The sequence below is a fragment of the Lupinus angustifolius genome, unplaced genomic scaffold (assembly GCF_001865875.1).
Source record: "Lupinus angustifolius cultivar Tanjil unplaced genomic scaffold, LupAngTanjil_v1.0 Scaffold_366, whole genome shotgun sequence".
Taxonomy (NCBI): domain Eukaryota; kingdom Viridiplantae; phylum Streptophyta; class Magnoliopsida; order Fabales; family Fabaceae; genus Lupinus; species Lupinus angustifolius.
The window spans coordinates 278,497-304,250 of record NW_017727764.1 but is presented as its reverse complement, the minus strand read 5'-3'; the positions used below and the strand labels follow the sequence as shown (position 1 = coordinate 304,250).

The 25,754-nt window shown below is 38.7% G+C and overlaps 2 protein-coding genes across 2 annotated transcripts in view; one reads left to right on the top strand and one right to left on the bottom strand.

Moving 5' to 3' along the window:
* Positions 1-13,690: 13,690 nt before the first annotated feature.
* On the bottom strand, positions 13,691-14,598 carry LOC109341086. Its single transcript, XM_019578889.1, has 3 exons — positions 14,226-14,598; positions 14,038-14,099; positions 13,691-13,718 (listed from the first exon to the last, which is right to left on the bottom strand). The coding sequence occupies exons 1-3, from the start codon at positions 14,439-14,441 to the stop codon at positions 13,691-13,693; spliced, it is 306 nt and encodes a 101-aa protein (XP_019434434.1). The 5' UTR covers positions 14,442-14,598.
* A 1,553-nt stretch (positions 14,599-16,151) lies between these two features.
* LOC109341085 (squamosa promoter-binding-like protein 3) overlaps positions 16,152-25,754 on the top strand; it is a 17,075-nt gene continuing 7,472 nt past the window's right edge. Inside the window, exon 1 of the mRNA XM_019578888.1 lies at positions 16,152-16,531. Coding sequence (XP_019434433.1) covers positions 16,209-16,531 — 323 coding nt within the window. The 5' untranslated portion in view covers positions 16,152-16,208. The remainder of the gene's footprint in view (positions 16,532-25,754) is intronic.

Below are 25,754 nucleotides of genomic sequence, written 5' to 3'. Positions count from 1 at the left end.
TCTAGCTTGGAGGTGGGTGTAATAGGGGTGTTGCGGAGCAATACTGATCTGATGAATGAATGCAATTTATTTTAAAATACTGATTTGTATTAAACGACAAATTTATAAAAGAGACCATTTTGCTTGTTTCATATGTATGACCCCCACAGTTATGACTTGAGGAGCGTAGTCCATCAGCTTAACATGTGGTTGATGACAATCTTTAGAGTAAAGAAATTTTAGACCGAGATTGCATCTTTAATTCTAGCAGCATAAAACCCCTTTTAAAGTCATAAACCCCCGTATCTTGCTAACTAAGGAGCATAGTCTCTTAGTTCGTTTACGGTTGACAACAATCTTTAGAATATTGGAAGACCAAGGTTGTGTCCTTTGAGTAGTTTAAACTTTTTTCTTTTGTACTTATTATTTTTTTTTTATAGTTGCTTTTGTGAGTTTTACTTGGCTGAGAGAGATATTATGGAAAACAAACTTTTTATTATGAAGCAAAATATCATTCGAGGAAGGGGAATCACATATGTCGATTTCCTCCATTCCTTCTTTTATTCAACAAAAAATAAAAATGAAGATAAACAAAATCAAATATTCCTAACTAGGACCCCCCATTGCACTCCAACCTCCAACGTCTGAGTTTCTTGGCGACCCGAGTGCAGCTACTGAAAAGAGCTCCCATAGCTGGACATACCTCTGTATCAGGATACATGTGAAACTCCTGTTGGGCCTCTTCGAAAGTTACTAACCAATTATCTGCTAAATCCCCGAGTCCTTCAATGATATTGTGGCATCTTTCTTTCCATTGATCTTTTTCTCTTTCGCATTCTCCGAGACTATTCCTCCAGTTGTCATCCCATATCTGTTGATTTCCTCTTAGGTGCTCATATGAGTCTATCAACTATTTCATCTGATCCATTAGTTGGGCTTCTTTGGTGAAAGCTTCTTCCTTCACTTGCTCTAACGACCTTTTGTAATCATCCTCTTTCATGTGGGACTGATCCAAGGCCTTTTGATAATCTCTGATTGTTGCCATGGCTTGTTCCAGATCCCGTCTAGTCACTTCACCCTTTCAGTCTCTGTTTTATTTTTCAAGGCTTGTCCCTGAGTCTCGAGTCGTTCTTTCAAATCTCTTATCTCCTCTCCCATCCTTTTATTTTGTCTCATCATAGCCATTTTACCAGAATTCGAGCATAAATCAGCATAATCTCTCTTTAGGCTATTGATTTCTTCCCTGAGTGTAGAGGCAGTGCTGCTAGACTTTTCTAAGGCAATGTCCTTCATCTCGTTCTGATCTCTGGATTCCTGAAGTCGGGCCTCTAGTAGTTTGATGTTTGCCTTAAGCGTGACTTCCGCTGGTGTGGGGCCTCCTTTGACTTGTGGTATCACTGGTGAAGGTCTGTTAATGCCCTTCATCCTATCAGCTCTCCAAGATTTATACTCATCGGAATAAAAAGTTCTATGTTCTCCCAATTCATGTTGGCCATGCACATGAATATCTTTTAGAGCTTTCCTTATGGACTGGACCATTTTCGANATTTTCGAGGATGCCCCCTCATCTTTATACCAAAAGTAGGGACCTTCCAACTGTCTATCAGATATGGGAGCCACTCCCCACTTCAACTGGCCAAGTACCAATGCTGGTGTGAAAGAGATACACCCTCTAGGACCCATCAATACTAGATTATGGAACTCCCCACACGAATACATGACTTGCTGATGCCGATCATATAGACAACACTTCTCAGCAAAGTTCCTCACAGTGACCTCTCGGAATAGCTCCTTCCATTTAAACAGAGGCATGTCCTCGACGTAGGTGCTGAGAAACCTTCTTAATGGATAACGAGACCCTAACCCGTATCGGTGATGCTTAAAACGAGTCAGGATCCATACTTGTAAGAGCTGGATGCAACATCGGATTCGAACCTTGCTAACATTCCTCTGAATACCGTCTTGGTATCGCTGGAATGACAAGAATGTCTCTGCTAGAATAGCTGCCACTGGGTTGATTTTAAAGCGGACGAATTTGCTGAACACATCCATAGCAGCTTGGTCCACCATGTCACAAATGAATGGAAAGAGGACTAGTCCGTACACAGCCAAAGCAAACGCGGGTTGAAATAAGGCCCAATTCTTCTTATCAGCCATTTTGGAGATATGATTCTTTAGAAAGTGCCATTTCAAACCACTTGCTCCTCCTTGCTTGGTAAAGTCTGAAGGTTCCGGACGCACACCGATAAGAGCTTCTATACTGCCTTCATTAGCAACTTGCCCCCCTGTGAACTAGTATAGCTTTAATCTGCCCTCCATTGGAAAATCCAACAGAGCCTCATATTCTTCTATAGTTGGAGCAGCATCAAGGTTAGGGAATTCGAACACTTGAAGTTTGGGATTCCAGAACTGAATCATAACTTGCATAACTTCCATATCTTGGGGACGAACTTGGACTAGCACAAGGTCCAACAATTCCCCATAATTATCTCTAAATTGCTTCTTAATTTCTTCAGGAATTTTGGGAATTTGTTCAGCCAAGAAACTCACATTAATTATGGACAATTCCAATTTTGTTGATTTTTCGGGTGTCAATATGCTGCTAGAATTATTTGTGGTCACCATTTTTTTTTAAATTTGAAATGGTCTTTCCTTTAATGTAAAATGCACCTATTAGATTAAAATACATAGAAATTAATTACTTATATACAAAATGGGATAATGCATGAATGAATGAAAGAATCATTATAATTACTGAATAGATATATATATACATATATATATTTTTGAAATAATTGTTTATCGTTTTGGCTAACGCAGGGCAAAAAGCGGAATGCCCTATTCATCTTTATAACCATCTCCTTGGTGGGGGAACCAGACTTCCCCTTAAGGATGCAATGTTTTAATGGTTTTATTTTATACGAAAAAAATTCCAAACATATAATGGACACTACACAACCAGTATAGTGTATTACAATACAAACATTATCACTACAATTCACAACAAGTACAATGTCCTAGGATAAGGTTCTAATATACAATGGATGTCCTTGGCAAGTTCTAGACTCCCTATGAAGGTGCCCATATTGCATCTCTCAAATAGAGAAACCCAAATATTATGATGTTAGAAACAAGAGACCAGCTCGAGCGGCTAACTCATAATAAGAGGTAACAATATGAGTGGTCCACATCACCAACACTTAGAAGCGACAAAGATCGCGACCAGTGAGGCTAGTGTCCCTTCTATCCAAAAAGGTATCACTAATACCCGGGTGTAGGGCATATTTGAGTGCCTAAACTGTGTACATTATATATCACAATACAACCAAAACATTACATACTTGCACACATAATTCAAATACACCACATATAATTATTAATTAAGCATGCAATTTATACAATTAATAATTAAGCATGTAACATATATCTATTAATAATTAAACATGTAATTCATATTTATATATACAACTAAAATTAAGCATATAATTTATAATTATACATATAATTAATAATTAAGCATGCAATTACTGGAAATTAACTAATCAACAAAATAAATAATAACTTTGATTAAATCCCAAAATTAATTTATTATTTTTTTTGAAAATCTTATTTGTCATGTCTTATCTAAAAAGTGTTAAAAAAACAATTTATTAGTATATCCAGGTTACTTCTAGAAATGACTTTAATTAGAAAAGTTTGATTAATAAATGAATATATAAAAAAAATGATTTTTTATTGGTTTTGCAAATTTTTCCATGTTTAGACACATTTTATTAATTCAAATAAATTTTATGAATAATCATTTTCCACACTTGGTCCATTATTTAATATCGATATTATTTAAAGATTTGTAAACAAGACAAAATAATGAAAACCAATTGCAATGCACAATGATGAAATTGAAAGATTTACTAAAATAATAATGATTCATTTTTTATGCATGAAGTTGTTCATATAATTATAAGTTTACTTTAATAACATTCATTTTATTTAACATCCATACAATTATATTCTATTTAAAAAAATATATTTTTTTGCAAAAATAGTGCCAAATAGATGTACTTACCAATTAAAAACGCACCTGGCAACAAAAGAAATAAAAATTAATGCTTTGCTGAGGGCTGGATCCTGTGTGGAAAGGCTGGAACAAAGGAGACACGTGGCAGGATCTGATTGGCTGGGACCAGAGTGATAGGCAAGCCAAGACACGTGTCAGGATGTGGCTGGCTGACCAGGGAGGGCTCACGGTGCGTAGCGTGGATCTGCACGTTGCAGATTCCTTGCTCCCATAGAGAACAGGATTCAGTGTGGATGGTTGTAGTGAATCCGAGCCACCTTTCGCATTCTGATTGGCTGAAGGAAAAGTCAACGTAAGGAGGGAAAAAGTAATCAAATCCGAAGGCTATGGCTTGAGGGATGAAGGGTTGCACAGCGTGAAGCGTACTCGCTGTTGCACTGGATAGTGACTTATGGGAAATATGAATAGTAACGTATGGCAGTGTTTTCTTAGGGTTTTTCAGTGTTCTCCGTGTAAAAAATTTATGTTCACCGAATGCTCTATTTATAGCGAAATTTCAACCACTCCATCCCGAAATTAGGGTTAACAAAAATTCAAATTCGAATAAAATTTATCTCTTAAATTCAGGGATCTTAACAGACTGGTTTGACTCTATCTTCTCCTATTATTTTAATAATTTTTCATTATTCCTTTTTTCAAATTTAAATTAGGTTGTTTAGGTTTGATTATTTAACTCATTTAAATTGTTTCAAATATTTTATAAAATATGGACAAAAATAAATTTAATTATTTTTCTATATATTAAAAATTTCGAAAAATTAAAAAAAAAATAAAAAAACGTTTTTCTCTCTCCTTTTTTTTTTAAATGAGTATGGGCTTATGGTGGCCCATTCCTAATTCAAATTTTTTGTTCTTTCTTTTTCAAAATCATTTTTTTAACTTAAATTAGTTTTGAACATTTGGTCAACTTGACCACTTGAGTTCAATATTAATTTATCTACTATTATTTTTGAATTTCGGTTAACCCAATCCTTTAGATTTGGGAACTTGATTTGTTTATTCTTTTTTCGAATTTTTTAGTTAACCTAATTATTTAGATTTAGGAACTTGATTTTATTTTGCTTTGTTATATTTAATTAATTTTCGAAAATAATTATAAAATCTCATAAAATTATTTTTATTAAATAACAATTTTGAAATACATAAAATGAGGATAATTTATTTTTTTATTTAAAAATTGTTTGGACCTTTTTTGGGCCGGACAAAAATGGGTGTTCACATACACAGTGTGAGATTTCTTCATCCGCGCTTAAAATACCCAACAAAAAATGAAAATGATGAGGTAAACCTTTTTTAGGACTAGTTTTTAGTTTGTTAGCAAAATGAGCATTACCTGGCTTACTTTGGTTGACGTTTACAACTATTTAGGAATAATATTGATATTTTTTTCAATTAACTATGTGTACGTTTTGAATTAACAATTATACTTGCATATTTTTCTCATACATTATTTTATTTTTACTTGTTTATTTAGAAAAATAAAGGTAAAAATTAAAATGTGTTTCTTTTATTGTATCAATGATACAAGGATAGATGATATACATTTTTTTGGTTGATGTAGTTTTGTATGTTGAATGATGAAAATGTTTTATGGTCTACCCCTTTGTGTTTATTGTGTGGTATATATGAATTCTATTCATGGCTTTAAATTCAAGTACATATCTCGAATATTATTGATGATTCCCTTTAGTTACATGGTTTTTTGTGTAAATGTCGTAAAAAGGATTTCTATTTGGAGAATGTTGTGATTCATTGTGATTTGGTTCATTTGGAGTATATAAAATGATGTAGTTTTAGGGAGGGGAGTCGAGTTATATCCAAATTATGGATTTGATTCAGACTAGATCTTGGTTAAGTTTTTCAGTTGGTTTTAATTTGTTCTCATTTGCACAATGATGCGTTGATCATTCTACTCGTATTGATCTTTATTGTAACCTGTAATCGGGTTGGCACTCCTTGTACCATTTTATATACTTTTGCTTATTAAAAACAAATATGTGCATATACTTTTGCAAACACACTTTGGCTATGCATTATCACTATGGATGGTAATGAGTGTAGTTGGGTCAAGTGATGCACTATTTAGACTCATCTTGTTTTTTCAATTTTAGACGCAGATCCAAGTGGTTACTTTTTGGGTCTGCTACTTTTATGTATTGTGGTACCCAGCAGATTCATAGGTATCTTGAAATTCAGGAAATATTAAAAATAATTATGAGCAACATATGTAATTGTTTGCGTTTCACCAAACCATGTCGGAGAGCCTCCAACCACCAAGGAGTCTCCAACCATTACAGAGTTTCATTGTTTCTGGAACTTCATATTTGAATAACCCAACAATTAGAATGTTTCATATAATCTTATATGTTATTTTAGGCAATCAAAATGAGAAAAAAAAAATAAAGCATAATTGAAATTTTCGATTAAATATAATTCATTTTACTCAAAGAACATAAAAATAGAGTTACTACTTCAACATCTAATAAAAAAGTTATTTAGTAAAGCTGTTTAGTCAACATAACATTACATCATAATTATGGACTAACAACATAACATCAATGTTTAATTGACAACATAACATATGAATTAGGATGGAAAAATTATTTAGCAAGAATAGTTTAATCAATATAACATTACATCATGCATATGGATTAACAACGTAACATCACTAAGTAACAATATAACATCACATTTATATATTAACATAATATTACAATTATGAATTAACAAAATAACGTTACCTTTATGATTAGTAAGATAACATGGTTATGTTACTAAGTATATGAATTTATACAAGCGAGTCTAGACTCCTCATTAACCCCAACTCGGACCTGTTAAACAACGAGTTTTGAAATCTTTGATACTAATTAAACACTAATAAAAAATCACAAATTTAGACCGACACATTGTGTATGTCATTTGAGGGCATGTACTCACGGGTCCAACATCTCTAAACCCTAAACCCAACACCATCGATGATCACCACCTAACATCCCTTTGTACAAAAAGAATACAAACATGAATTGGTACGGAAAACAAAAGAAGAAATTTCTAATTCTTTAGAAGTTGAGTTTTGTATGCGGAATGAAAGAGCACATCTCGCTTTCACTTCACTCTAATTATTAATTACTATACCAATCTTAAATTCCTAATCATAGTGCAACAATTAGATTTTTTTTATGTATATAATCAATGTTAGTTAGTGAAGAACATTATGTCAAATTTTGAATGGACCAAATTATGAGATAGTACGAAAAAAAATTATTTTTTAAATCACTATTAAGGTTAAGTTAGTAAGAACATCTTCATCAATTTTGGGCCTCTTCTTTTACAAAACCATATAAAAGTTTAATCTTTGTTACATCTCTCACTTCTCACTTCTCCATTATTTTCATTTGTCATTGTCATAACTAAATTTATTCGATAATTTTTTTATCTCACTTAAATGAAAGCTCAATGAATTAAAAAATGGCTTGATCAATTATCAATGATAAATTTTGAAAGCTCAAAATAAAATAAAATAAAGAAAAGGATTGAAAAATAAAACTAGGAATAATTCTTTAATTAGTTAAAGGAATTGAGGAATATGAGTTTCAATTACACAAAATATCAAAGTTTCTTTATATACAAGTAACTAACCACTTAACTAAATAACTAACTAGCTTCTCACATCCGAGGGTTAATAATCAATCATGCAATAATTGAAATCTATGATTAATATTGATTTGCTAAGATTACTTGTAACACAAGTCTTATCCTATACATTCTCTCTATTTCTAGTTTTGTTGCTGGTGTGGGTAGCCTTGGTATGCTCGTGTCAAGTGCCTTGACCTTACCTGTCCCAATTACCTTGGCATGTGTCTGCTTTCTCGTACAATGCCATGTCTTTTGGTGTTGCTAACACTGCCAAGTGTCCCTTTGGCCTTTCTCACCCTACTAGATACCTTGGCTTTGTTTGTCTTGCTTAATGCCTTGCTAATAATTTAAATATAACCCTTTTGTATATCTTTTGGTACATACTAACCTTGGCCCATGACTTAGTACGTGAGGCATCTTTTCTGTTTTTTCTGTTATTGAATATGGCCCTTTGGCCAAGCTCACATGATCAAGATTCCTTACAATATGTCTATGGCCCGCCCACATTGCCCATTACAAATGTCCACGGGCTTCACGGAAAAACGGACCTAGCAAAATGGGAAAACGGACAAATTATACATGCCATGCCCACAAAAAATTGCGGGCTATGCAGGCGGACCCATAAGCAATGCCAATTTGGCCATCTATAGTTAGAATCCTTAAGACCTCTACGAGTATGCATTTGCCTTGGAAGATGTAGTTGCAACATGCCTAGGATCATGAGGAATTAGAGAGAGTATGAGCACATCAAATACTTCCTCAAGGGACTTGGTGAACAGTTTGACACAGTAAAGGCCCAAATTCTCCTTATGAAGCAATTAACATCCATCAACAAGGTCTTTTCCTAGTCTTGCAACAAGGAAGGTAACATGATGGACCAGAATATGACAACAAGAAAGTAATCAACTCCATCAATTCAACTGAACCTTGGAGGAATCAACCCAACAGAAGTTCAAGAAGAATGAACACTGACTTCAATAATAGAAGAAAATATCATGCAAATTCATGGACAAGCAATTACTCAAAGACTTCTGGATTAGGCAACAACAACAAAGTCTGTAGCTTTTGTGGATAAGAGAGGCATACTGCAGAAACATGGTTTTCCTCCTAACTTCAAGTTTAAGGTTAAACAAGAGGACAATTATGTTAACAATGTTCATATTGATCATAAAGTGAAGGACAACGGGCAAGAAAGAAAGCATAGAGAAATGTGCAATACACAAGTAGAACAACCTCTATAGATAAGTAGCCATGAACACATAATCAATCAAGTTAGTCAAGATTACCATAACAATGAACACTACGAGATATCAGGTACAATTCTTAACAATAAGACATAGATTCTTGATAGTGGTGCTACTGATCATGTCACAAATGATGCATCCAATTTTACAAAAAATAGCTGAATCAAATAAATACATGTGAAACTTCCAAATAACATCACTCTGATTGCCAAATATTCAGGAACAATTCATCTATCTCATACTCTCACTCTTCATAATGTGTTATACATGTCTATCTTTAAATAAAATTTGATCTCCATTGATAAGCTAGCTTGCTCCTTAAGATGCAAGCTTGTCTTTGATAAGGATTTTTGTTTGATTTAGGATATGACTTCCTTGAAGACGATTGGTCATATTGAAGCCTATAACAATCTATACATCCTTAGTAGAGATCATAGAATTGTTGACAAATCTTTACATGTAATTGGATCCATAAACAAACTTAATTTTCCTGATTTTGATGTTTGACATCTTACATTGGGCTAGATGTATGTTTCCAAAAACCTCCTTGTTCCAAACTTTTAGCATAGTCTTTAAAGTCTTGAACTTAGTAGCCAAGATATACATAGGACACCCCACCACACTCATATTCCAATGATCCTCCACCACTTTCCTCAAACTTGGATGTTGCAGCCATATTTTATGAAACCTAAAATGGGCATGATTAGAAGCAGAACCATTAGTAGAAGTCATCATCAAAGGGTGATGATCAGAGGCAGGCCTGGGCAAAGTGTAGCAGGTAGTAAAATTCCACTTAAAAGGCAATCTGTCATTGCAAAGAGCTCTATCTAATCTCTTCTCAGCGCGAGCCACCCTCTCCTTTTGTTTGAACAGGTGAACTCAACACCTCTGGTTAGAATGTGAGTAAGATGACCAACCTCAGAGAAAGCTTTGAATTCATCACAAGCTATTCTATTAGGTAAAGAGGAACCTCTACACTCATTGGCACCAAGGATAACATTGCAATCGCATAAACAACACCAAGGCTCAGGGCAAACAGCTATTAAGGATAGAATTTCAGCCCAAAAAGCTCTACGGATCAAGTATTGTGTATAAGCATAAACAACACAAACAAAGACTTTCTTATTATCCACATCCAAAGAGATGGATATCTGCTGAGAGGAGTTAGAGATGATGGTGGGATTAAGATCAACATGACAAAGACCCCAAATTATGGGCAACAAATTACCTCTATCATTCACAACAAAGAGCTTTAAATTTAAAGCAGACCAAAATAGAGGGCTAATTTTATTAGAATGCACCATAGGCTCAGATATGAAAAGGATATCATGCTTATTTTCCAACCAGGACTTTTTCATCACTAGCTTAGTATAGTTCCAATAGAGGAGCTTCATTTGGAAACATTGAGATAACCACCGTTGTGGGTAAAGTGCACTTTTTCATGGCTTTGCTTTTGTCTCAACTTATTTTTTTTAAGATTTAGAAAGAACTTTTATGAAAATGTCTTCTTCAACTGCATCAGCCTCACCTTCGTCAACCTAAAGCCTTCATATAATTCTTGATTCCTTGGCTACAGGCAAGCTAGCCATTTTCTTATGAGATTGGACTTTGAAATTTTCTGTTTGCATGAGTTGCACACTCTCCTGCCCTTCATTTCCAATAAAGTCCTCTACCCTTGTGTCAATGGATTCTTCATCAGAGGAGTCGTCAACTCCATCAACTTCCTGTTGAGGAGGCATAATAACCTTTTCAAGCTGGTCTACTTGGAAGTTTTCTCTATTATCAAACTCCAAGTTAATGATTAAATCCTTTTCTTGAATTGGCTTGGATGCTTTTCCAATACCATTAACCTCTTCATGTTCTGCAGTCGATCCATTTATTTTGTCAAGAGTGTGTGTAGGGGGACCTTTTTCTGGGATAACATTTGAAGTTCTCCCTATATGGTTCACCTTTTTCGACCTTGGTACCTCATTAGTTGAGTCTTTGTTGTTTCTCCTACAAGCAGATGCCAGATGGCCTACGGAGTGACAAGCATTATAGAAACTTGGAAGATTTTCATATTCAATGTACACAAAAAAGGTAAATCCTTCTCGCTCCACTAAAATTTGGTTAGGCAAGGTACCTTTAAGATCTAAATCCACCAAAATCCTAGCAAAATGTCCAAAGGATCTAGTAGAAGTTGCCTCATCAAGTGATATTGGTGTCCCCAATCCCCCAGATATTGAGAACAAAATCCTAGCACTCCAATATTCAAGAGGAAGGCCCAAAATCTGAATCCGACACTGAGAATGTGAAAGCTTTTGAAGACTGGGATTGAAATTTGGAGTCCATAGAGACAATCTTAAGAAACCGGACTTCAAGTTCCAGGAACCCACCGTGCAAAGCGTTCTCATATCCTCAATCGATGAGAAGGAAAATTCATAAAAGCCTCTTCCCAATGAAACTATGTTCCACTTATCGATCATATTCCAAAGGGAGGCAAATTTAGCTCTATGTTCAGAAAATTTAAGATGTTTATCTCCCTTTGAAAGAATGAGCCTCCCATCGAGATGAGACTTACACCTCTGAATGCCAGCTTGATAATACTCCTCTAGGATTTTGATAGCTATGGCGTCTCCTTTTAGATAAGGCTGCGGGAGTTGGGAGATTGAAATATCACTTGAAGCTTTGAGAGCTTTCACGAAGGATATCTTCTCCTCGACTTCCGTTTTTTTCTCCTCATTTGGTCCTTTTCCCACAGTATAGGAGCCTTCTAGATTGGCCAAAAAATTCCATGGAATCATTGCATTGTTTGTAGTGAGATTCATCATTGCAAATCCAAGAAAGTTGGAGAGTCAAACCCTAGCAGAGCTTTTGCAAGAGTAAAAAATGAGAGAAGTGAGAAAGAGATAGGTGACAAAGAAATAATGTGAGAAATATGGTAGATTTTTATATTTTTGGGTATGAGAGGAAGAGAAAATAAAAAGAAGAGAAAAGAAAAGAGGAGAAAATATAGATACAAATTTTTGAATGACAAAAAAAAAGGTTAAAGAGAGTGGTTAAAGAATTTGTTTTTGTTATTTCAATCTCTCTCACTTTACTAACGAGTGTTGGTCAAGTGGTATATGTTTGATTCTCCTTAAGCAAGATTTCGCGTTCGAGTCTTGTGGATGGAAAAAATATCCGCTGGAGACTTAGTCCCACATACATGTTGATATTTCCGGCCCGAACAGGATTGCCTCCAATGCGAAGATACCCGTGGGAAACCAAAAAATATCTCTCTCACTTTCTCTTCACATGTGGAGAAAAAGAGTTGTAAGGGTCTTATCACTACAAGAAAAGTTCCTATTAGCCACACTTAATCAGCCACATTAAATAACTTGTATCAAAATTAATGTATAATATAAGCCCATAAATTTATTACTCTAATTGGGCCTCTGGCAAAAAAGGCAACAAAAAAGCCTTTTTTCTTTCTCCTCCCTCTTTTCTTCATACCTTTCTCCTTCCTCTTTTCTTCATACCTTTCTCCTTCTTCCTCCATGGAAAATCGGCTACATCACTCAAATCTTTTGTGTTATTCACTTCAAATGCAGCTTCAATCGCTAAAATTCATCTTCAATCACTGAAATTCGCTTCATTCATTCAAATCCCTCCAAATACATATTTTCGTTCAAATCGCCCTAAATTCAACTTCATTTGTTCAAATCCAGCATCAATCACTCAATCCAACTTCAACCTTCCATCGCTCAAATCCCGTTTCAAATCCAGGTTTAGGGGTCTCGGCACCGCCATTCTTATTCGGTTCAGGTATTTCAAAAACCTAATTCATTTACTATTTGATCACAGTCAATTCATGGAGGATAACTTCTGAAACATTTTGAATTTTGTTTTTGGTTTTGATCTGAAGCTTATTGAATGTGAATGCTTCTGTAACCTCATTTCACCTAAGTCATTAGGTGTATGCTTATTTAGTTCATGATTAGAAGGAAGGATATTTAATGGATGCATGTAATCTGTAAAATTGTTACACATATGGATTTTTTTTTCAATTTGTCATTAAAAATCTATGCTCTGAGGAATCTGCAATCTGAGTTCCTATTTCCTTCAAGGCATGCATTGTGTCTTGCTTACAGCATTGGAGATAGGAGTTGGTAGATTGCATTTCCTTTTTTTAACTTTCCCTGACCTTTAACAATAACATGTGCTATTTAAAGTAACCAAAACATGGAGCTGATTATACAAATTATAAATGTTCTCTTAGGTTCTACTGCTGATTATTATTTGATAGAATGGTTGTTGTCATCAAGCAACAGTTGATTAATGCTTTTAATATTATTCTTCATTTTCAACTGTGTGTAGTTAGTTCCTTGGATTGTTTGACACTTGGGTTCTGTTTTTGTCAAATCGAATACAATCTAGTGATCCTATCTAAGAATTGAAATTGTACCCAAAAAGAGGTGGCGAGAATCTAAAAAATATGAAGTGAGGCAAGAGATTATACTTCGAGTAATCGAATTTTCATAGGCTGAGAAACTAGCTAGTTAACTTGTTTGTTACCTGATACTAAACATCTGAACTTTTGGATGGTCTTATTGTCTCAAACATTAGGATAAACCAATATAGAGAGAAGGAAATGGTAGCTCCAACTAAGATTCTTTTCTTTACTTCATATGCTTGAATTATGCATTACAGTGCTATAGCTGTTACTTATTTTCATGGCTGAAGACACTTGCTGAAACGATAAAACGTAATTACTTAAGTATATGAACTTTTTTTATGTAACTCTCTCAAACCTTTGTTCCCTGAGCAAAGGTTACTATTTGCCTTAAAAAGCAAGTTATGTTTAAGTGTCACTTTTTACTATTATTGCATGAGTTCTAAGTTCTAACAACAATGATAAAATGTAAATCATTTAATAAAGTATCATACCTACCAACTTTGAATTCACTTAAATAAGTAGCACCTTTTAAGTTCAGAATGTCATGATTTATTAACTTAACCTAAACTTTCTGATTCCATTTTATAGGTATCCATGTGCTGTTTCATAACATATTATCCCATTTAGTTTTAACTTCAAAGATTCTTTAATTATTGTTTTTATAGAACAATAGTAATACACACCTAGTTGCAGCCATAACTATTTGTTTGAGCTTCCTTCTTGGCTCAGTTTCAGAGGTCAATACCTGAAAAACCAGAAGCACAAACATTATTGTACCTAGTATTATATACACAAAGACATTATAGATTATTCTGGGACCTGTGCATCTCTATCTCCCCATTATAAATGACTAGACTCCCCCAACCAATACCTGACTCATCATTAGATCACCATGTCTCCAATGGAACCCAAAGTAACTAAGAATGCATCTCTCAAACTCCTCCACCAGCTTCACATAAAGCGAATCCGCATCCGGTTCATTCTCAAAGAAGGCGTATATGTCATCTTCACATCCCTCACATTTCCTTATGTATTCAGAAGCCAATCTACATAGATGAGGACAACTTCTCCTATCTTTGAACCCCATTTGCCTAGCTGCAACATATCACAGAAACTTGCACATATATATAAAGATTGAAACCAATCCAATTGATATTGCTGTAGAAAGAGCATAGTAAAAGATAGAAATCAAATCAAGTAAGAATCTAACAGAATTTGAGTATTTCCTCTTTTTGTCTGTCCTCTTTATTTCCTTCATTTGGCACACCATTTACAACCTTTCCCTGTATATTATATTATACACTTTTTTACCAATATATAAAATACTTCTTGCCTATGTTTATTGACATGATAACCTATATTATTTGTGAACTTTTCAACTTCATATTTTTATACTCTAAAACACTTGTTTATATTGTGGAAAAATAAGCAACTTAGCCACGGTTGTGGTGTGGCAAAATCAGAAACTTAGCCACGGTTCGACTGTAGCTGAATTAAACAGACTGTGGCTAAATAAATGTTACCACATTTCATAGAAGTGTAGCGAAATAACATAATGACCGTGGCTAATTTTTAGCAACACCTTTCCTTGCCACAACGACATTAAGTGTGGCCACTCAATCTAGCTACGGTTTTTCCCCACTTTAGCCACGGTTTCAACCATGGCTAACAGGAAGTTTTATTGTAGTGTATGTACTTTTTATTTATCTCCCCCTTACCCTCTTTTCAACCAAATGATCGAGGGAAAAATTCATTTTCTCTAGAACATCTCTCCCTTCAACTTATTTCTTCTTTTTTTCTACACAACTGCTAAATAATGAAACAATTATTTACCAAATTAAAATGGAATCAGTCTCTTTAAGCTATCATTTTGTATAGAAAATTCTTATGTAACAAAAATCCAAGGGAAGCAAAGTGAGGAATATAATCTTTGATCTCATGTATATACCTAACAAAACGTAAGGGTGCTAGCTAGTACTTTTTAGTTTTCGGCTTTTCACTATTTCTACCCTCATGTTGGCAACCAATAATAGGAGAAAAGAGATTCTCTCTCCAAAATAATCATATATTTATGTCTTAACCATTTATATTTTACTAAATAATATAAAAATAATACCTTTTGTTTTATAGCAATTTTCTTCTTATTTAAGTGATATATTTTATTGGCAAATGTTAGTATGTTAATATTTTTGTTATGGGCCGGTGAGACTCAAACATTCAACCTTCTTCAGTCACATCTTTCATTCTAACCATTAAATCACCTTATAACTTTATTTTTATGTTGTTAGTGAGACTCGAACTCACAACCTCCTACACTTCATTCCTTAAGTGACACATTAACCTCTTACACTTCATTACTTAAGTGATATATTTTAATTGGATTTATAGCAATTTTCTTCTTATTTAAGTGATATTTTTTATTGGCAAATGTTAGTATGTTAATATTTTTGTTATGGGCCGGTGAGACTCAAACATTCAACCTTCTTCAGTCACATCTTTCATTCTAACCATTAAATCACCTTATAACTTTATTTTTATGTTGTTAGTGAGACTCGAACTCACAACCTCCTACACTTCATTCCTTAAGTGACACATTAACCTCTTACACTTCATTCTTTAAGTGATATATTTTAATTGGATGATTCAGGAACTGAGACTACAAGAATGAAAACAACATATCTATGATCATAAATAGAGACCCCCATATGTGGTCCTCACCCATTTTGTCACATTCTATATACTTGCCCTTCTTGTTTTTTCTATTTATATCATAGTTTTCTTCTCCTTGACTTCTTCATAGCTATCTACCCTTCCTCCAATCTCTTTCTCTCGTGGTTCTTCTTTCCCGGAACTAATGCAACGAAACTGGGCTGAGGGAAAGCGAACCTTGGAGTATGAGGATGAAGAAGAGGAAGAGGAAGTAGTGAGTGAGATAATGAGTTATGGAGAAGAAGGAATGAACAAGAAAAGGGTGGTGAGCAAAGATCTATCTAGCAGCAAAAGAGGGTCAAAAGCTGGAGGGTCAGTGCCACCCTCTTGTCAAGTGCATAGTTGCAAAACTGATCTAAGTGAAGCTAAGCATTATCACAGAAGGCACAAGGTTTGTGAGTTCCATGCCAAAGCTCCTTCTGTGCTCATAGCAGATCAGCAGCAAAGGTTTTGCCAGCAATGTAGCAGGTTAAGAAACCCTAATCTATTTTAAATAATGATTTCTTGTGTTTCAATTAGTTATAAATAGATATAATTTGTCCTCCTGGTTGTCTCATTCCATATCTCTATTCATTCATATATTGTCATATAAATAAATAGAAAATTTCTAAAATTTAATTTTTTTAATGTTACTTATTAAAATTTAATTGGTGATAAAGATTGACATGTTTTTCTTATTGAAGTTTGGCTTTTTAAATTGTGGCTTACAAATGTATTTGACTTCACAGTTTTATAATTTTATTTGTCTCGAGTTAGAATCGTAATTAGTAATTGAGTTCACGGTGTTATAATTTTGATTGTCTCAAATTACAATAACATACGATTGTGATTATGGTTGTATCGTACATATTATTTTTTTTTTAATTTTAGTGTTAGTGGTGATCGATCACAATTTAAAATATCATTGAAACTTAATTTTCAATGTAGAATAGCTTAGGGAAGATGTCTTGTGATTAGGATTGTGTTAATTATATGTGCTTGCCTTTTTCAACCAGCCTTAGGTTGTAATTTGACAATCCAGAAACTGAATGTCATTTACGAAAACGCCATTACAGTTATCACCATCACTTGGTCCTGGAGTAATGATTTTAATAAAAAAAGTTATTTGAATATTAAATTTGGGACACTATATATTATAACTTGAATATTTATATCTATTTTTACTTATTTTTATTTTCTTCCTCACATATTTCAATATAAAAAATAGGACAATATAATTTCATGGTGTTCTAGTTTTATAATACAAAAAACATTACTCTGACTTACATGAAGTTGACAACACAAAATGTATTTATTTTATTCTTTCATTTTTTTTAATCAGACAATCTCCATCGAGATGGCAAATCAGGATTGAATTTCAAACTCCTCTCTCTTTAACTCTTTTAAGTATGATGCATGATTTAGGACAATGGATATTCATAACAAAGGACATATCATTTCTTTCTTTTAATTCATTATTTTAGGTTTACTTAAGTTTTTGTTCCTGAAAATTTGTGCACTTTGTTTTAAGTTCTAATCCAATTCTCATTTTTAGTCCCTAAAATTTAAAGCATTTGGTGATAGTCCTTCTCCTATGTTAAATGATAAAGTGTCTATATCAATATTGTATGAATCAACAATTAGTGAGAGTACCTATGATATTGACAGATAGTTGCTTAACTAACAGTAGGGACTGAAACTAAATATTTTAAAATTTAATGAACAAAACCAAAACAATAAATTTCATACGAACTTAAAAAAAACATACAATTTTTGAAGTTGCAAAAATTTATTCAAGCCTTCATTTTATTCCTTATATAGAGTTAAGTTAGTACTTTTATGTCAATGACCAGCTATATCTAACATGCTCATTTAGTAAATAACTCTTCGGGATTAAAACGTGAAACTACATGTCCCTGAAAATATTTTTTGCTATGATGTATTGTCAACAAAGGGTTTAAGTTGTTGAATGAAAAACTTGTGAATGATTTGTGTTATGATTGGAGTCTATTAATCATAGACATTTATAACTAATGGGCCAAAATTAAAAATAGAGTGAGTGTAGATTGGTTATCACATCTTAATCCATACAGATTGGTTATTGTTCTTTCCTAGAACACAAAGGTACGGAACAATAGTTAATCAGCTGCTGAGGATGGAGAAGAGGAAGGACGTCAAAGTACAAGATGATGTAGAAGAGCTGGACCCGCCGGTGGAGGTACCTAAAAAGGTTCTCCGACGATCAAGTCAGTGTATGAACTTGGTGTTAAATGTATGGGAGTATGAGAATATAAAGATAGAAAGTAATAGAGTGAGTAATGCTAGAGAGTATAGAGATTGAGATACTTCCTGTTGGTAGAGACTCCTATTTATAGAGGGGAGAGCTGACTTTGGGCTCTTGGCAGGTAGCGCAACACGTAGCCGATCAAGGGTATTGTCGGGGGTTGCTTTTTCCGTGTCAGGCGGTCTGCCAGGACCGTACTCTGCGCTACTCTTGTCTTTTAGCCTGTGGCTGGTTTGGTAGCCGTTCTACAATCTGTCTGTCGTGCTGGCATGTGGGTTGGTGAGGTACAGATGGCATGACAGGGGATGTCTCTAAGGTCAACTCTGGTGGGCCAAGCACGCGAGACCTACCTCGGCGACCAAGCATGCGGGTCTTTGGCTCGCCGGGTACGAACAGTTGCCCTCTAGTCTGCCAGGATGCTGGGCGAGCATGTTGGGAGACTCTAATGATCGTCAAACGACCTCTTTCAGGGTGGTCTGGCTATACGAGATTTGGCGACCTGAGATTGAAGGGCGTTGATTGAGCTGGCCAGGGCGCCAGGCGAGTATTGTTAGAGACGCCCCTCGACCTGGTGATTGCCTAACTGGGCGTGTTGATCTAACTTGAGCAGCTGGGTGCTTCTTGTATGAGATTTCGTGACGTGTCCCTTTGGTTCCTCGCGCCACGTGGTAGGAATTAATGACCTTGGGTAACGTATCAGTTGGAGTGGGACGTTTCATCATTATCTGCTGTGACCCTTGATGTCCGCCGAACTTTGTCGTGTCATGGGAGTAACCGCTGGTCATTCAAATGCCAGCACGTGGCATGACCTTTGGTTTCCGCCGAATTTTCCTTGTTTTTCGGGTTTCCGTTGGATTGCACTTGATTGTTTTTCTACGTCCCTGATGAGGATGTGGATGGGCCTGGCCACTGGGCCTGTGGTCCAGGTTCTTCTATAAATAGAGGGTGCCTCGTGGCTTTTCCTCTTTTACGTGTTTCCAAACCTCCTGAATACTTTCCGTGATTTCTTTGCTCCCAGCGTGATCTTCTTCGAGATTCTTCCTCTTTTCAACTTCTTCTTCTAATCCAGGTAACAATCGTTTCTCATGGTTTACATTTGCGATTACGAATCTGATTCTGACGTGGAGATCCTTCCTGGACCTCCACCGTGTTTCCGAAAACCGCCACCCTCGTCTTATGCATTGGTGGAGATTCCCGAGCCGTTGAGCATCGTCCCCCTTCCTCCCAAAGGTGGAGGTGTAGGGTTTCAATGGAGAGGTATCGACGATTACTTGGCCTCACTTCGTGCCAAGTTTGGGTTCATTTTGAGTGGCAGCTCTGAGTCTGAGTCTGATGACTCTTGTGATGGCAGGTTCATGGCGACGAGGACGTATAAGGCAAAGGCTCCTCAACTGTTTATTCCGGCGGAGATGGGCGGGGAGGATTCCCGCTACTGGTGGGTCGATAGGGAGGTGCTCGGTACTCCTAGCACGTTCCACTACGGAACTCCCCTTAACATACCTGTGGCCAAAGAAACTTTCCATGGTTTCGAAGTCAGCGCCCCTAGGTCGGGGGAAAGGGTCTGCTATAACTTTACTGAGGAGAAAAATGACAAGTACACCTTCTTCCTTTATGAGGCGTACTGCCGGCGCTTGGGGCTTCTCCTCCCCCTGGAGGAATGGGATGTGCAAGTCCTGGCGCACCTGCAGATTGCTCCTAGCCAACTGACCCTAAACTCGTGGGGGTTCATTCGCGCATTTGAGATTATGTGCAAGGCGGCGGACATCCCTTGCACATTGAAGTTATTCTTTTGGATGTTCCGCGTCGGCCATCGCACCAATACCGACGAAGATAAGGAGGGTCGCCACGGATGGACGAGTCTACAATCTCGGCCTAGGCGGGGGCTATTTACGCCGTTCTCTTCAAATGAGAAAAAATGGAAAGGTGGGTATTTCAGGGTGAACGTCAGGCGGGCATGGAATGACTGGTGTCTTACCAAATCCGGCGCACCGCTATTTCCCTTCGCATGGAAAGGGGGACATCCATCAACGCCCTTCCAAGAGCTTTCTTGTGGAGAATGAAGATTTGTCTCCGGAAGAGGTGAAAGCTGTCGAGACCATGACTTACTGGATAGACGAGGGGGGACTCCTACCCTGTTCGGCCATCCGTGACGGGGGCGGGGCTTTAGCGGACTTTGTTGGTGGGTGGGCTGGATGCTGACTGCTTTTATGGCTTTGCTTATGTACTTCTTTATCCTTTTACTGATGATTTTCTTCCTTTTTGTGCAACCGAACTAAAAGCCAAGATGAGTGAGAAACTGAGGAAAAGCATGCTGTTGAAGAGGGCCGCCGCCCTGGTTAAAAAAGACGCTGCTGTTTCCAAACGCCAGAGGACAACGTCTCCCGTGCCTTGCTCTACTGAGGGGTTGCCTAGCCGGACGACTAAGCAGCCAGCTCCAGTGAGTGGGGGGCGCCCTGCGAGGGAGTCGTCTCTGCCTGAGCAGCCCGAGAACTTGATGGATCAAGAGCTAGTTCAAAGGGCTACTGATTCGCCTCTTGCTGTATCTACTGAAGTGGTTCCCCCTGCTGATCCTACTGGAACTCCTCGGTCTGCATCGACGAGGGTAGAAGAAAGTGCCGGTACGTCGACGATCCCTGCCTCTAGGCAATCAGATGGAGTGGATGCCGGTCGCTCCTACGATCCAAGCAGGAAGAAAAGTTCTAGGGGGAGTCAAGATCGCCTTTCTCCTGTTAGCGTCCCCAAAGTGATTGATCAGGTGCTTCTGAATGCCCATGCTAAGGAGACTTTTGACAAGTTACCCGTGCCCGTCCTGCTGCAAAACGTGAAGGGGAGTGCTGTCCTCATAGCCTCCATCCAGAAGTACTTGGAGACGGATGGGGTTTTAGAGTCGCGGATGGCGCGATGGCGAAAATCTGGGCGATGCATGAGGCGGAGAAGCAGAAGATGGTTGATCTTCATTCCGCCGAGAAGGGGGAGCTGGTCAATTTGGGCGAGGTCGCTAGGGCTCAGGTAGCGGATTTGTCAACCCGTGTGGATTATCTTGAAAGTGACAAGATGAAGCATACCGCCCAGGTGATGGAATCCGAGGGGGCAGTCCGTGCCAAAGACGAAGCGCTTCATCGGCGGAATCTGGAAATTCGTCTTGCGAAAGAGGAGGCTGCGACTTGGAAAGCTCGTGTTGAGGCTGCTGAACAAGAAAAAGCCACACTTCTGACGCAGGTGCAGGCGTTGGGGGGGAGAAGGCATCTCTGGAAACCCGGGTTCGGGAATTGGAGGAGGAGCGGGCAGCCGTCGAAGTTGAAAAAGTGTAGCTGGAGAAGCTTGTGGGCGAGGCTGCCGTAGACGTGTGGAGAGTGCCCAGCCTCAGCTGGCTCTAGCTTTTCCAAGCACCGATTGGACTTGGATGCAGCTGGGTGCTTATGTGGAAGAGGGGCGCCTGTTGGTAGGGGATGAAAATGGCGATCCAGTTTTGATGCCTTTTCCTGGTCAAGGGGGGGGGGGGACTTTGTAATTTGTCTTTAAGTATCTTGTAACAGTTTCCTTTTAATGGATGAACAACTTTGCGATAATTCCTTTGTTTAAATTTTGTACGCAAAATGACTTTATACAATTGCTGGATGATTTTGTCTTTATGAACAACTTTGAATGTATGATGGATTTAATTCTGAATTTAAACGCCTTTAGCGTGCCTGGTGAAATGGAAGTGATCCTCCTTCGGCCAGGTGAATGCATCAGGCAAAGGGGGAGTAAACCGGCCCCTTGGGTGACTGTAGAAAACCATTAAGTGGGATGGCACTAGGCAAGGGGGGCGAAGACCGGCCCCTTGGGTGAATGTAAAAAACCATTAAGTGAGATGGCACCAGGCAAGGGGGGCGAAGACCTGCCCCTTGGGTGAATGTAAAAAACCGTTAAGTGAGATGGCACCAGGGAAGGGGGGCGAAGACCGGCCCTTGGGTGAATGTAAAAAACCGTTAAGTGAGATGGCACCAGGCAAGGGGGGCGAAGACCGGCCCCTTGGGTGAATGTAAAAAACCGTTAAGTGAGATGGCACCAGACAAGGGGGGCGAAGACCGGCCCATTGGGTGAATGTAAAAAACCAAGGCTGGAAAATGATCCTTCAAAACAATCATAGAGTATAACATCTCGTTATCATATATAACTGGAAAAGATTACAAAAGAACGACCAATCGCGCATGGGGTTGTCAGTTAGGCATAGAATATCTGGAGGTCGGCGGCGTTCCAAGTCCTGGGGATGCTTTTTCCTGCCAAATCTTGAAGCTTGTATGCTCCTTTGCCGATCTTGCTGGTTACGCGGTAAGGTCCTTCCCAGTTAGGTCCTAGCTTGCCTTTCACCCGTCCTATGTCTGCTCTCCTTAATACCAGAGTTCCTTCGGGAAACTAGCGGGGAATGACTGAAGAGTTGAATTTCGCCGCGGTTTTCTTTTTGGTGATCTCTTCCCTTAAACGAGCCCTTTCCCGGATTTCTTCCACTTCGTCGAGGTTGTTTCTGAGGAGAGATTGGTTGTCGCCCTCGTTCAACTGAAGTATTCGCCAGGTAGGTTCTCCTATCTCGACCGGGATCATGGCCTCTGCACCATATGTTAAGTTGAATGGTGACTCACCGGTCGTAGAGTAGGGAGTGGTTCGGTACGCCCATAGTACGTGATGGAGTTGATCTGGCCAATTTGCTTTTGATTCGTCCAGACTCCTCTTTATCCCTTTCAGGATGACCTTGTTTGCTGCTTCGGCCTATCCATTAGTCTGTGGATGCTCCACTGACGTGCAGTGTTGTTTGATGCGGAGGCGTGATAACAATTCTTGGAACCTTCGATCGGCAAATTGAGTGCCGTTATATGTTACTATGGCGGACGGGATGCCGAAACGAGTGATTATGCTTCGCCAAGTGAATATTTGGATATTTGTTGAGGAGATGGTGGCTAATGCTTCTGCTTCTATCCATTTGGTGAAGTAATTTATGGCGACTATAAAAAATTTTAGCTGTCCCGTTGCTTGAGGGAAAGGCCCCAGAATGTCCATACCCACCTACAAAAAGGCCAAGGCGCTTATGTTGTGGTTAATTCTTCTGGTGGGGCTTTGTGGAAGTTAGCGAAAAGTTGGCAACGAGTGCATTTTCGAGTGAGGTCTGTTGCGTCCTTTTCCATTGTGGGCCAGTAGTATCCAGCACGTAACACCTTCTTGGCGAGTGAGGCGGCGCCCAAGTGGTGCCCACAACTTCCTTCATGAACCTCTCTGAGGACGTAATCCGTCCGTTTTGGACCAAGACATTTAAGCAAGTGGGTGGTGAATCCCCGTCGGTATAGTGTCCCCCGGACCAGGGTGTACCAAGAGCAACACCTGAGGAACCGTTGCTTCTCCTTCGAGTCGGAGGGTAGGTTACCATGGAAGATGTATCGGATGAAAGGGCCCGTCCAGTTGTCTGGGATCTCCACTTGTTCTACTACCATGACACTTGGGTGGTAGACTGTTCTTGGACGACAGACCGATTATTCCCGAGGCATTTGGTACTGGCGAGCTTGGACAAGATATCTGCCCGGGTGTTGCTTTCACGGGGCACATGCTGAATGGTCGCTTCATCAAAGTCGGCCATGAGCTCTTTTACTTTGAGCAGATATTTCCCGAGGAGGGTATCCTTGGTCTGATATGCACCTGTAACTTGAGAAACAACTAATTGGGAATCACTGCAAATTAATACCTTATGGGCGCCCACTTCTTTTGCTAGCTGTAATCCGGCGATGCAAGCCTTATACTCTGCCTGATTATTGGATGTTGGAAATGTGAAGGTGAGGGAATGCTCAATGGTTACTCCTTACCCATCTTCTAGCAGAATTCCAGCCCCGCTGCCTCTTGGATTAGAAGATCCATCGATAAAGATAGTCCATACCTGCTCTGGATCGCCCTCTGGTGTGGCCAACTCGGCCACGAAATCAGAGAGGACCTGGCTCTTAATGGCCGTGCGAGGTTCGAAATGGATGTCAAATTGTGAGAGCTCTATTGACCATGTGATCATCCGCCCAGCCAACTCTGGTTTATGCAAGATTTGCCTGATTGGCTGGTTGGTTCTGACAATCGTTGCATGAGATTGGAAGTATTGGCGCAACCTTCGCGTGGCTATCAGCAATGCATAAGCCACTTTTTCCAGCTTCTGATACCTTAGTTCTGGGCCTTGCAGGGCCTTGCTTGTGAAATAGACCGGGTTTTGACCTTCTACCGTTTCTCGTATTAACACAGCCGCAACTGCGCCGTCGGACACGGCCAGATATACATACAGAAGCTCGTCAGGCAATGGCTTGGAGAGAATAGGTGGGGCGGCCAAATATTGTTTGAAAGTGTTGAATGCCACTTCGCAACTCTCAGACCATTCAAACCTCTTGCTCTTCTTCAACAACTGAAATAAGGAGAGTGAATGTTTGGCGGCGGACAAGAGAAACCTGGACAACGCAGCTAGTCGCCCATTCAACTGTTGCCTCGATGATCGCCTGGCATTTGGATGGATTTGCCTCAATCCCTCGACTAGTCAGAAGAAAACCAAGGAATTTGCCAGCCTCCACTCTGAAAGTACATTTTTCTGGATTAAGCCTCATGTTGTACTTGCGGAGTTGTTGAAAAATATTTTCCAGAATGGATACATGATCTTCGCCGGGGAGGCTCTTGGCGATCATATCATCCATGTCAACTTCCATGTGTTCTCCAGTCTGGCCGGCAAACACCTTGCTCATCATCCTTTGATAAGTCGCCCCAACATTTTTCAACCCAAAAGGCATGATGGTGTAGCAGTAGGCGGCCTGATCAGTGATGAACGTTGTTTTCTCCTGGTCGGGAGGGTACATCGGAATCTGATTGTACCCGGAATATGCGTCCATGAAGGACAGGTACTGATAGCCTGAAGAATTATCCACCAAATGGTCAATGTTGGGAAGAGGATAAGGGTCTTTAGGGCATACCTTATTGAGTTCCGTGTAGTCCACGTACATCCACCACTTCCCAAATGGCTTCTTCACCAGCACAACATTCGCCAACCACATGGTGTAGGTGATTTCGTGGATGAAACCCGCCTCCAGCAACTCAGCTACCTTCAAGGCGACCTCCTTGGTCCTGTCAGCCCCCATTTTACGCCTTCTTTGCGCCACCGGTTTAGCACCTTGTTTCGTCGTTAGCCGATGACAGACAAAGGAAGGATCTATACCAGGCATGTCTGCTGCTGACCAGGCGAAGAGGTCTTGGTTTGCCCTCAAAGATGTCTCCAGCCTCAACCTTTGGCTTGGTGGAAGGGTACTACCAAGGTACACTACCTGTCCTGAGGATTGGCCCAACTGTAGAGTTATTTTTTCCCCTTCTGGTTGTGGTCGAAAGTCTCCTTCGTCCGCCCGGACATCCAGTTCTACCATATGCACGCCCCGAGATCTTTTG

Bases quoted from the DNA above. Each gene is read 5' to 3' on its own strand.
- LOC109341086 (XM_019578889.1), bottom strand. From the start codon at position 14,441: ATGGGGTTCAAAGATAGGAGAAGTTGTCCTCATCTATGTAGATTGGCT. The intron at 14,100-14,225 runs GTATTGGTTGGG...CTGGTTTTTCAG, and splicing joins GTGATCTAATGATGAGTCAG to GTATTGACCTCTGAAACTGA. The intron at 13,719-14,037 runs GTGTGTATTACT...ACCTTTGCTCAG, and splicing joins ATAGTTATGGCTGCAACTAG to GGAACAAAGGTTTGAGAGAG.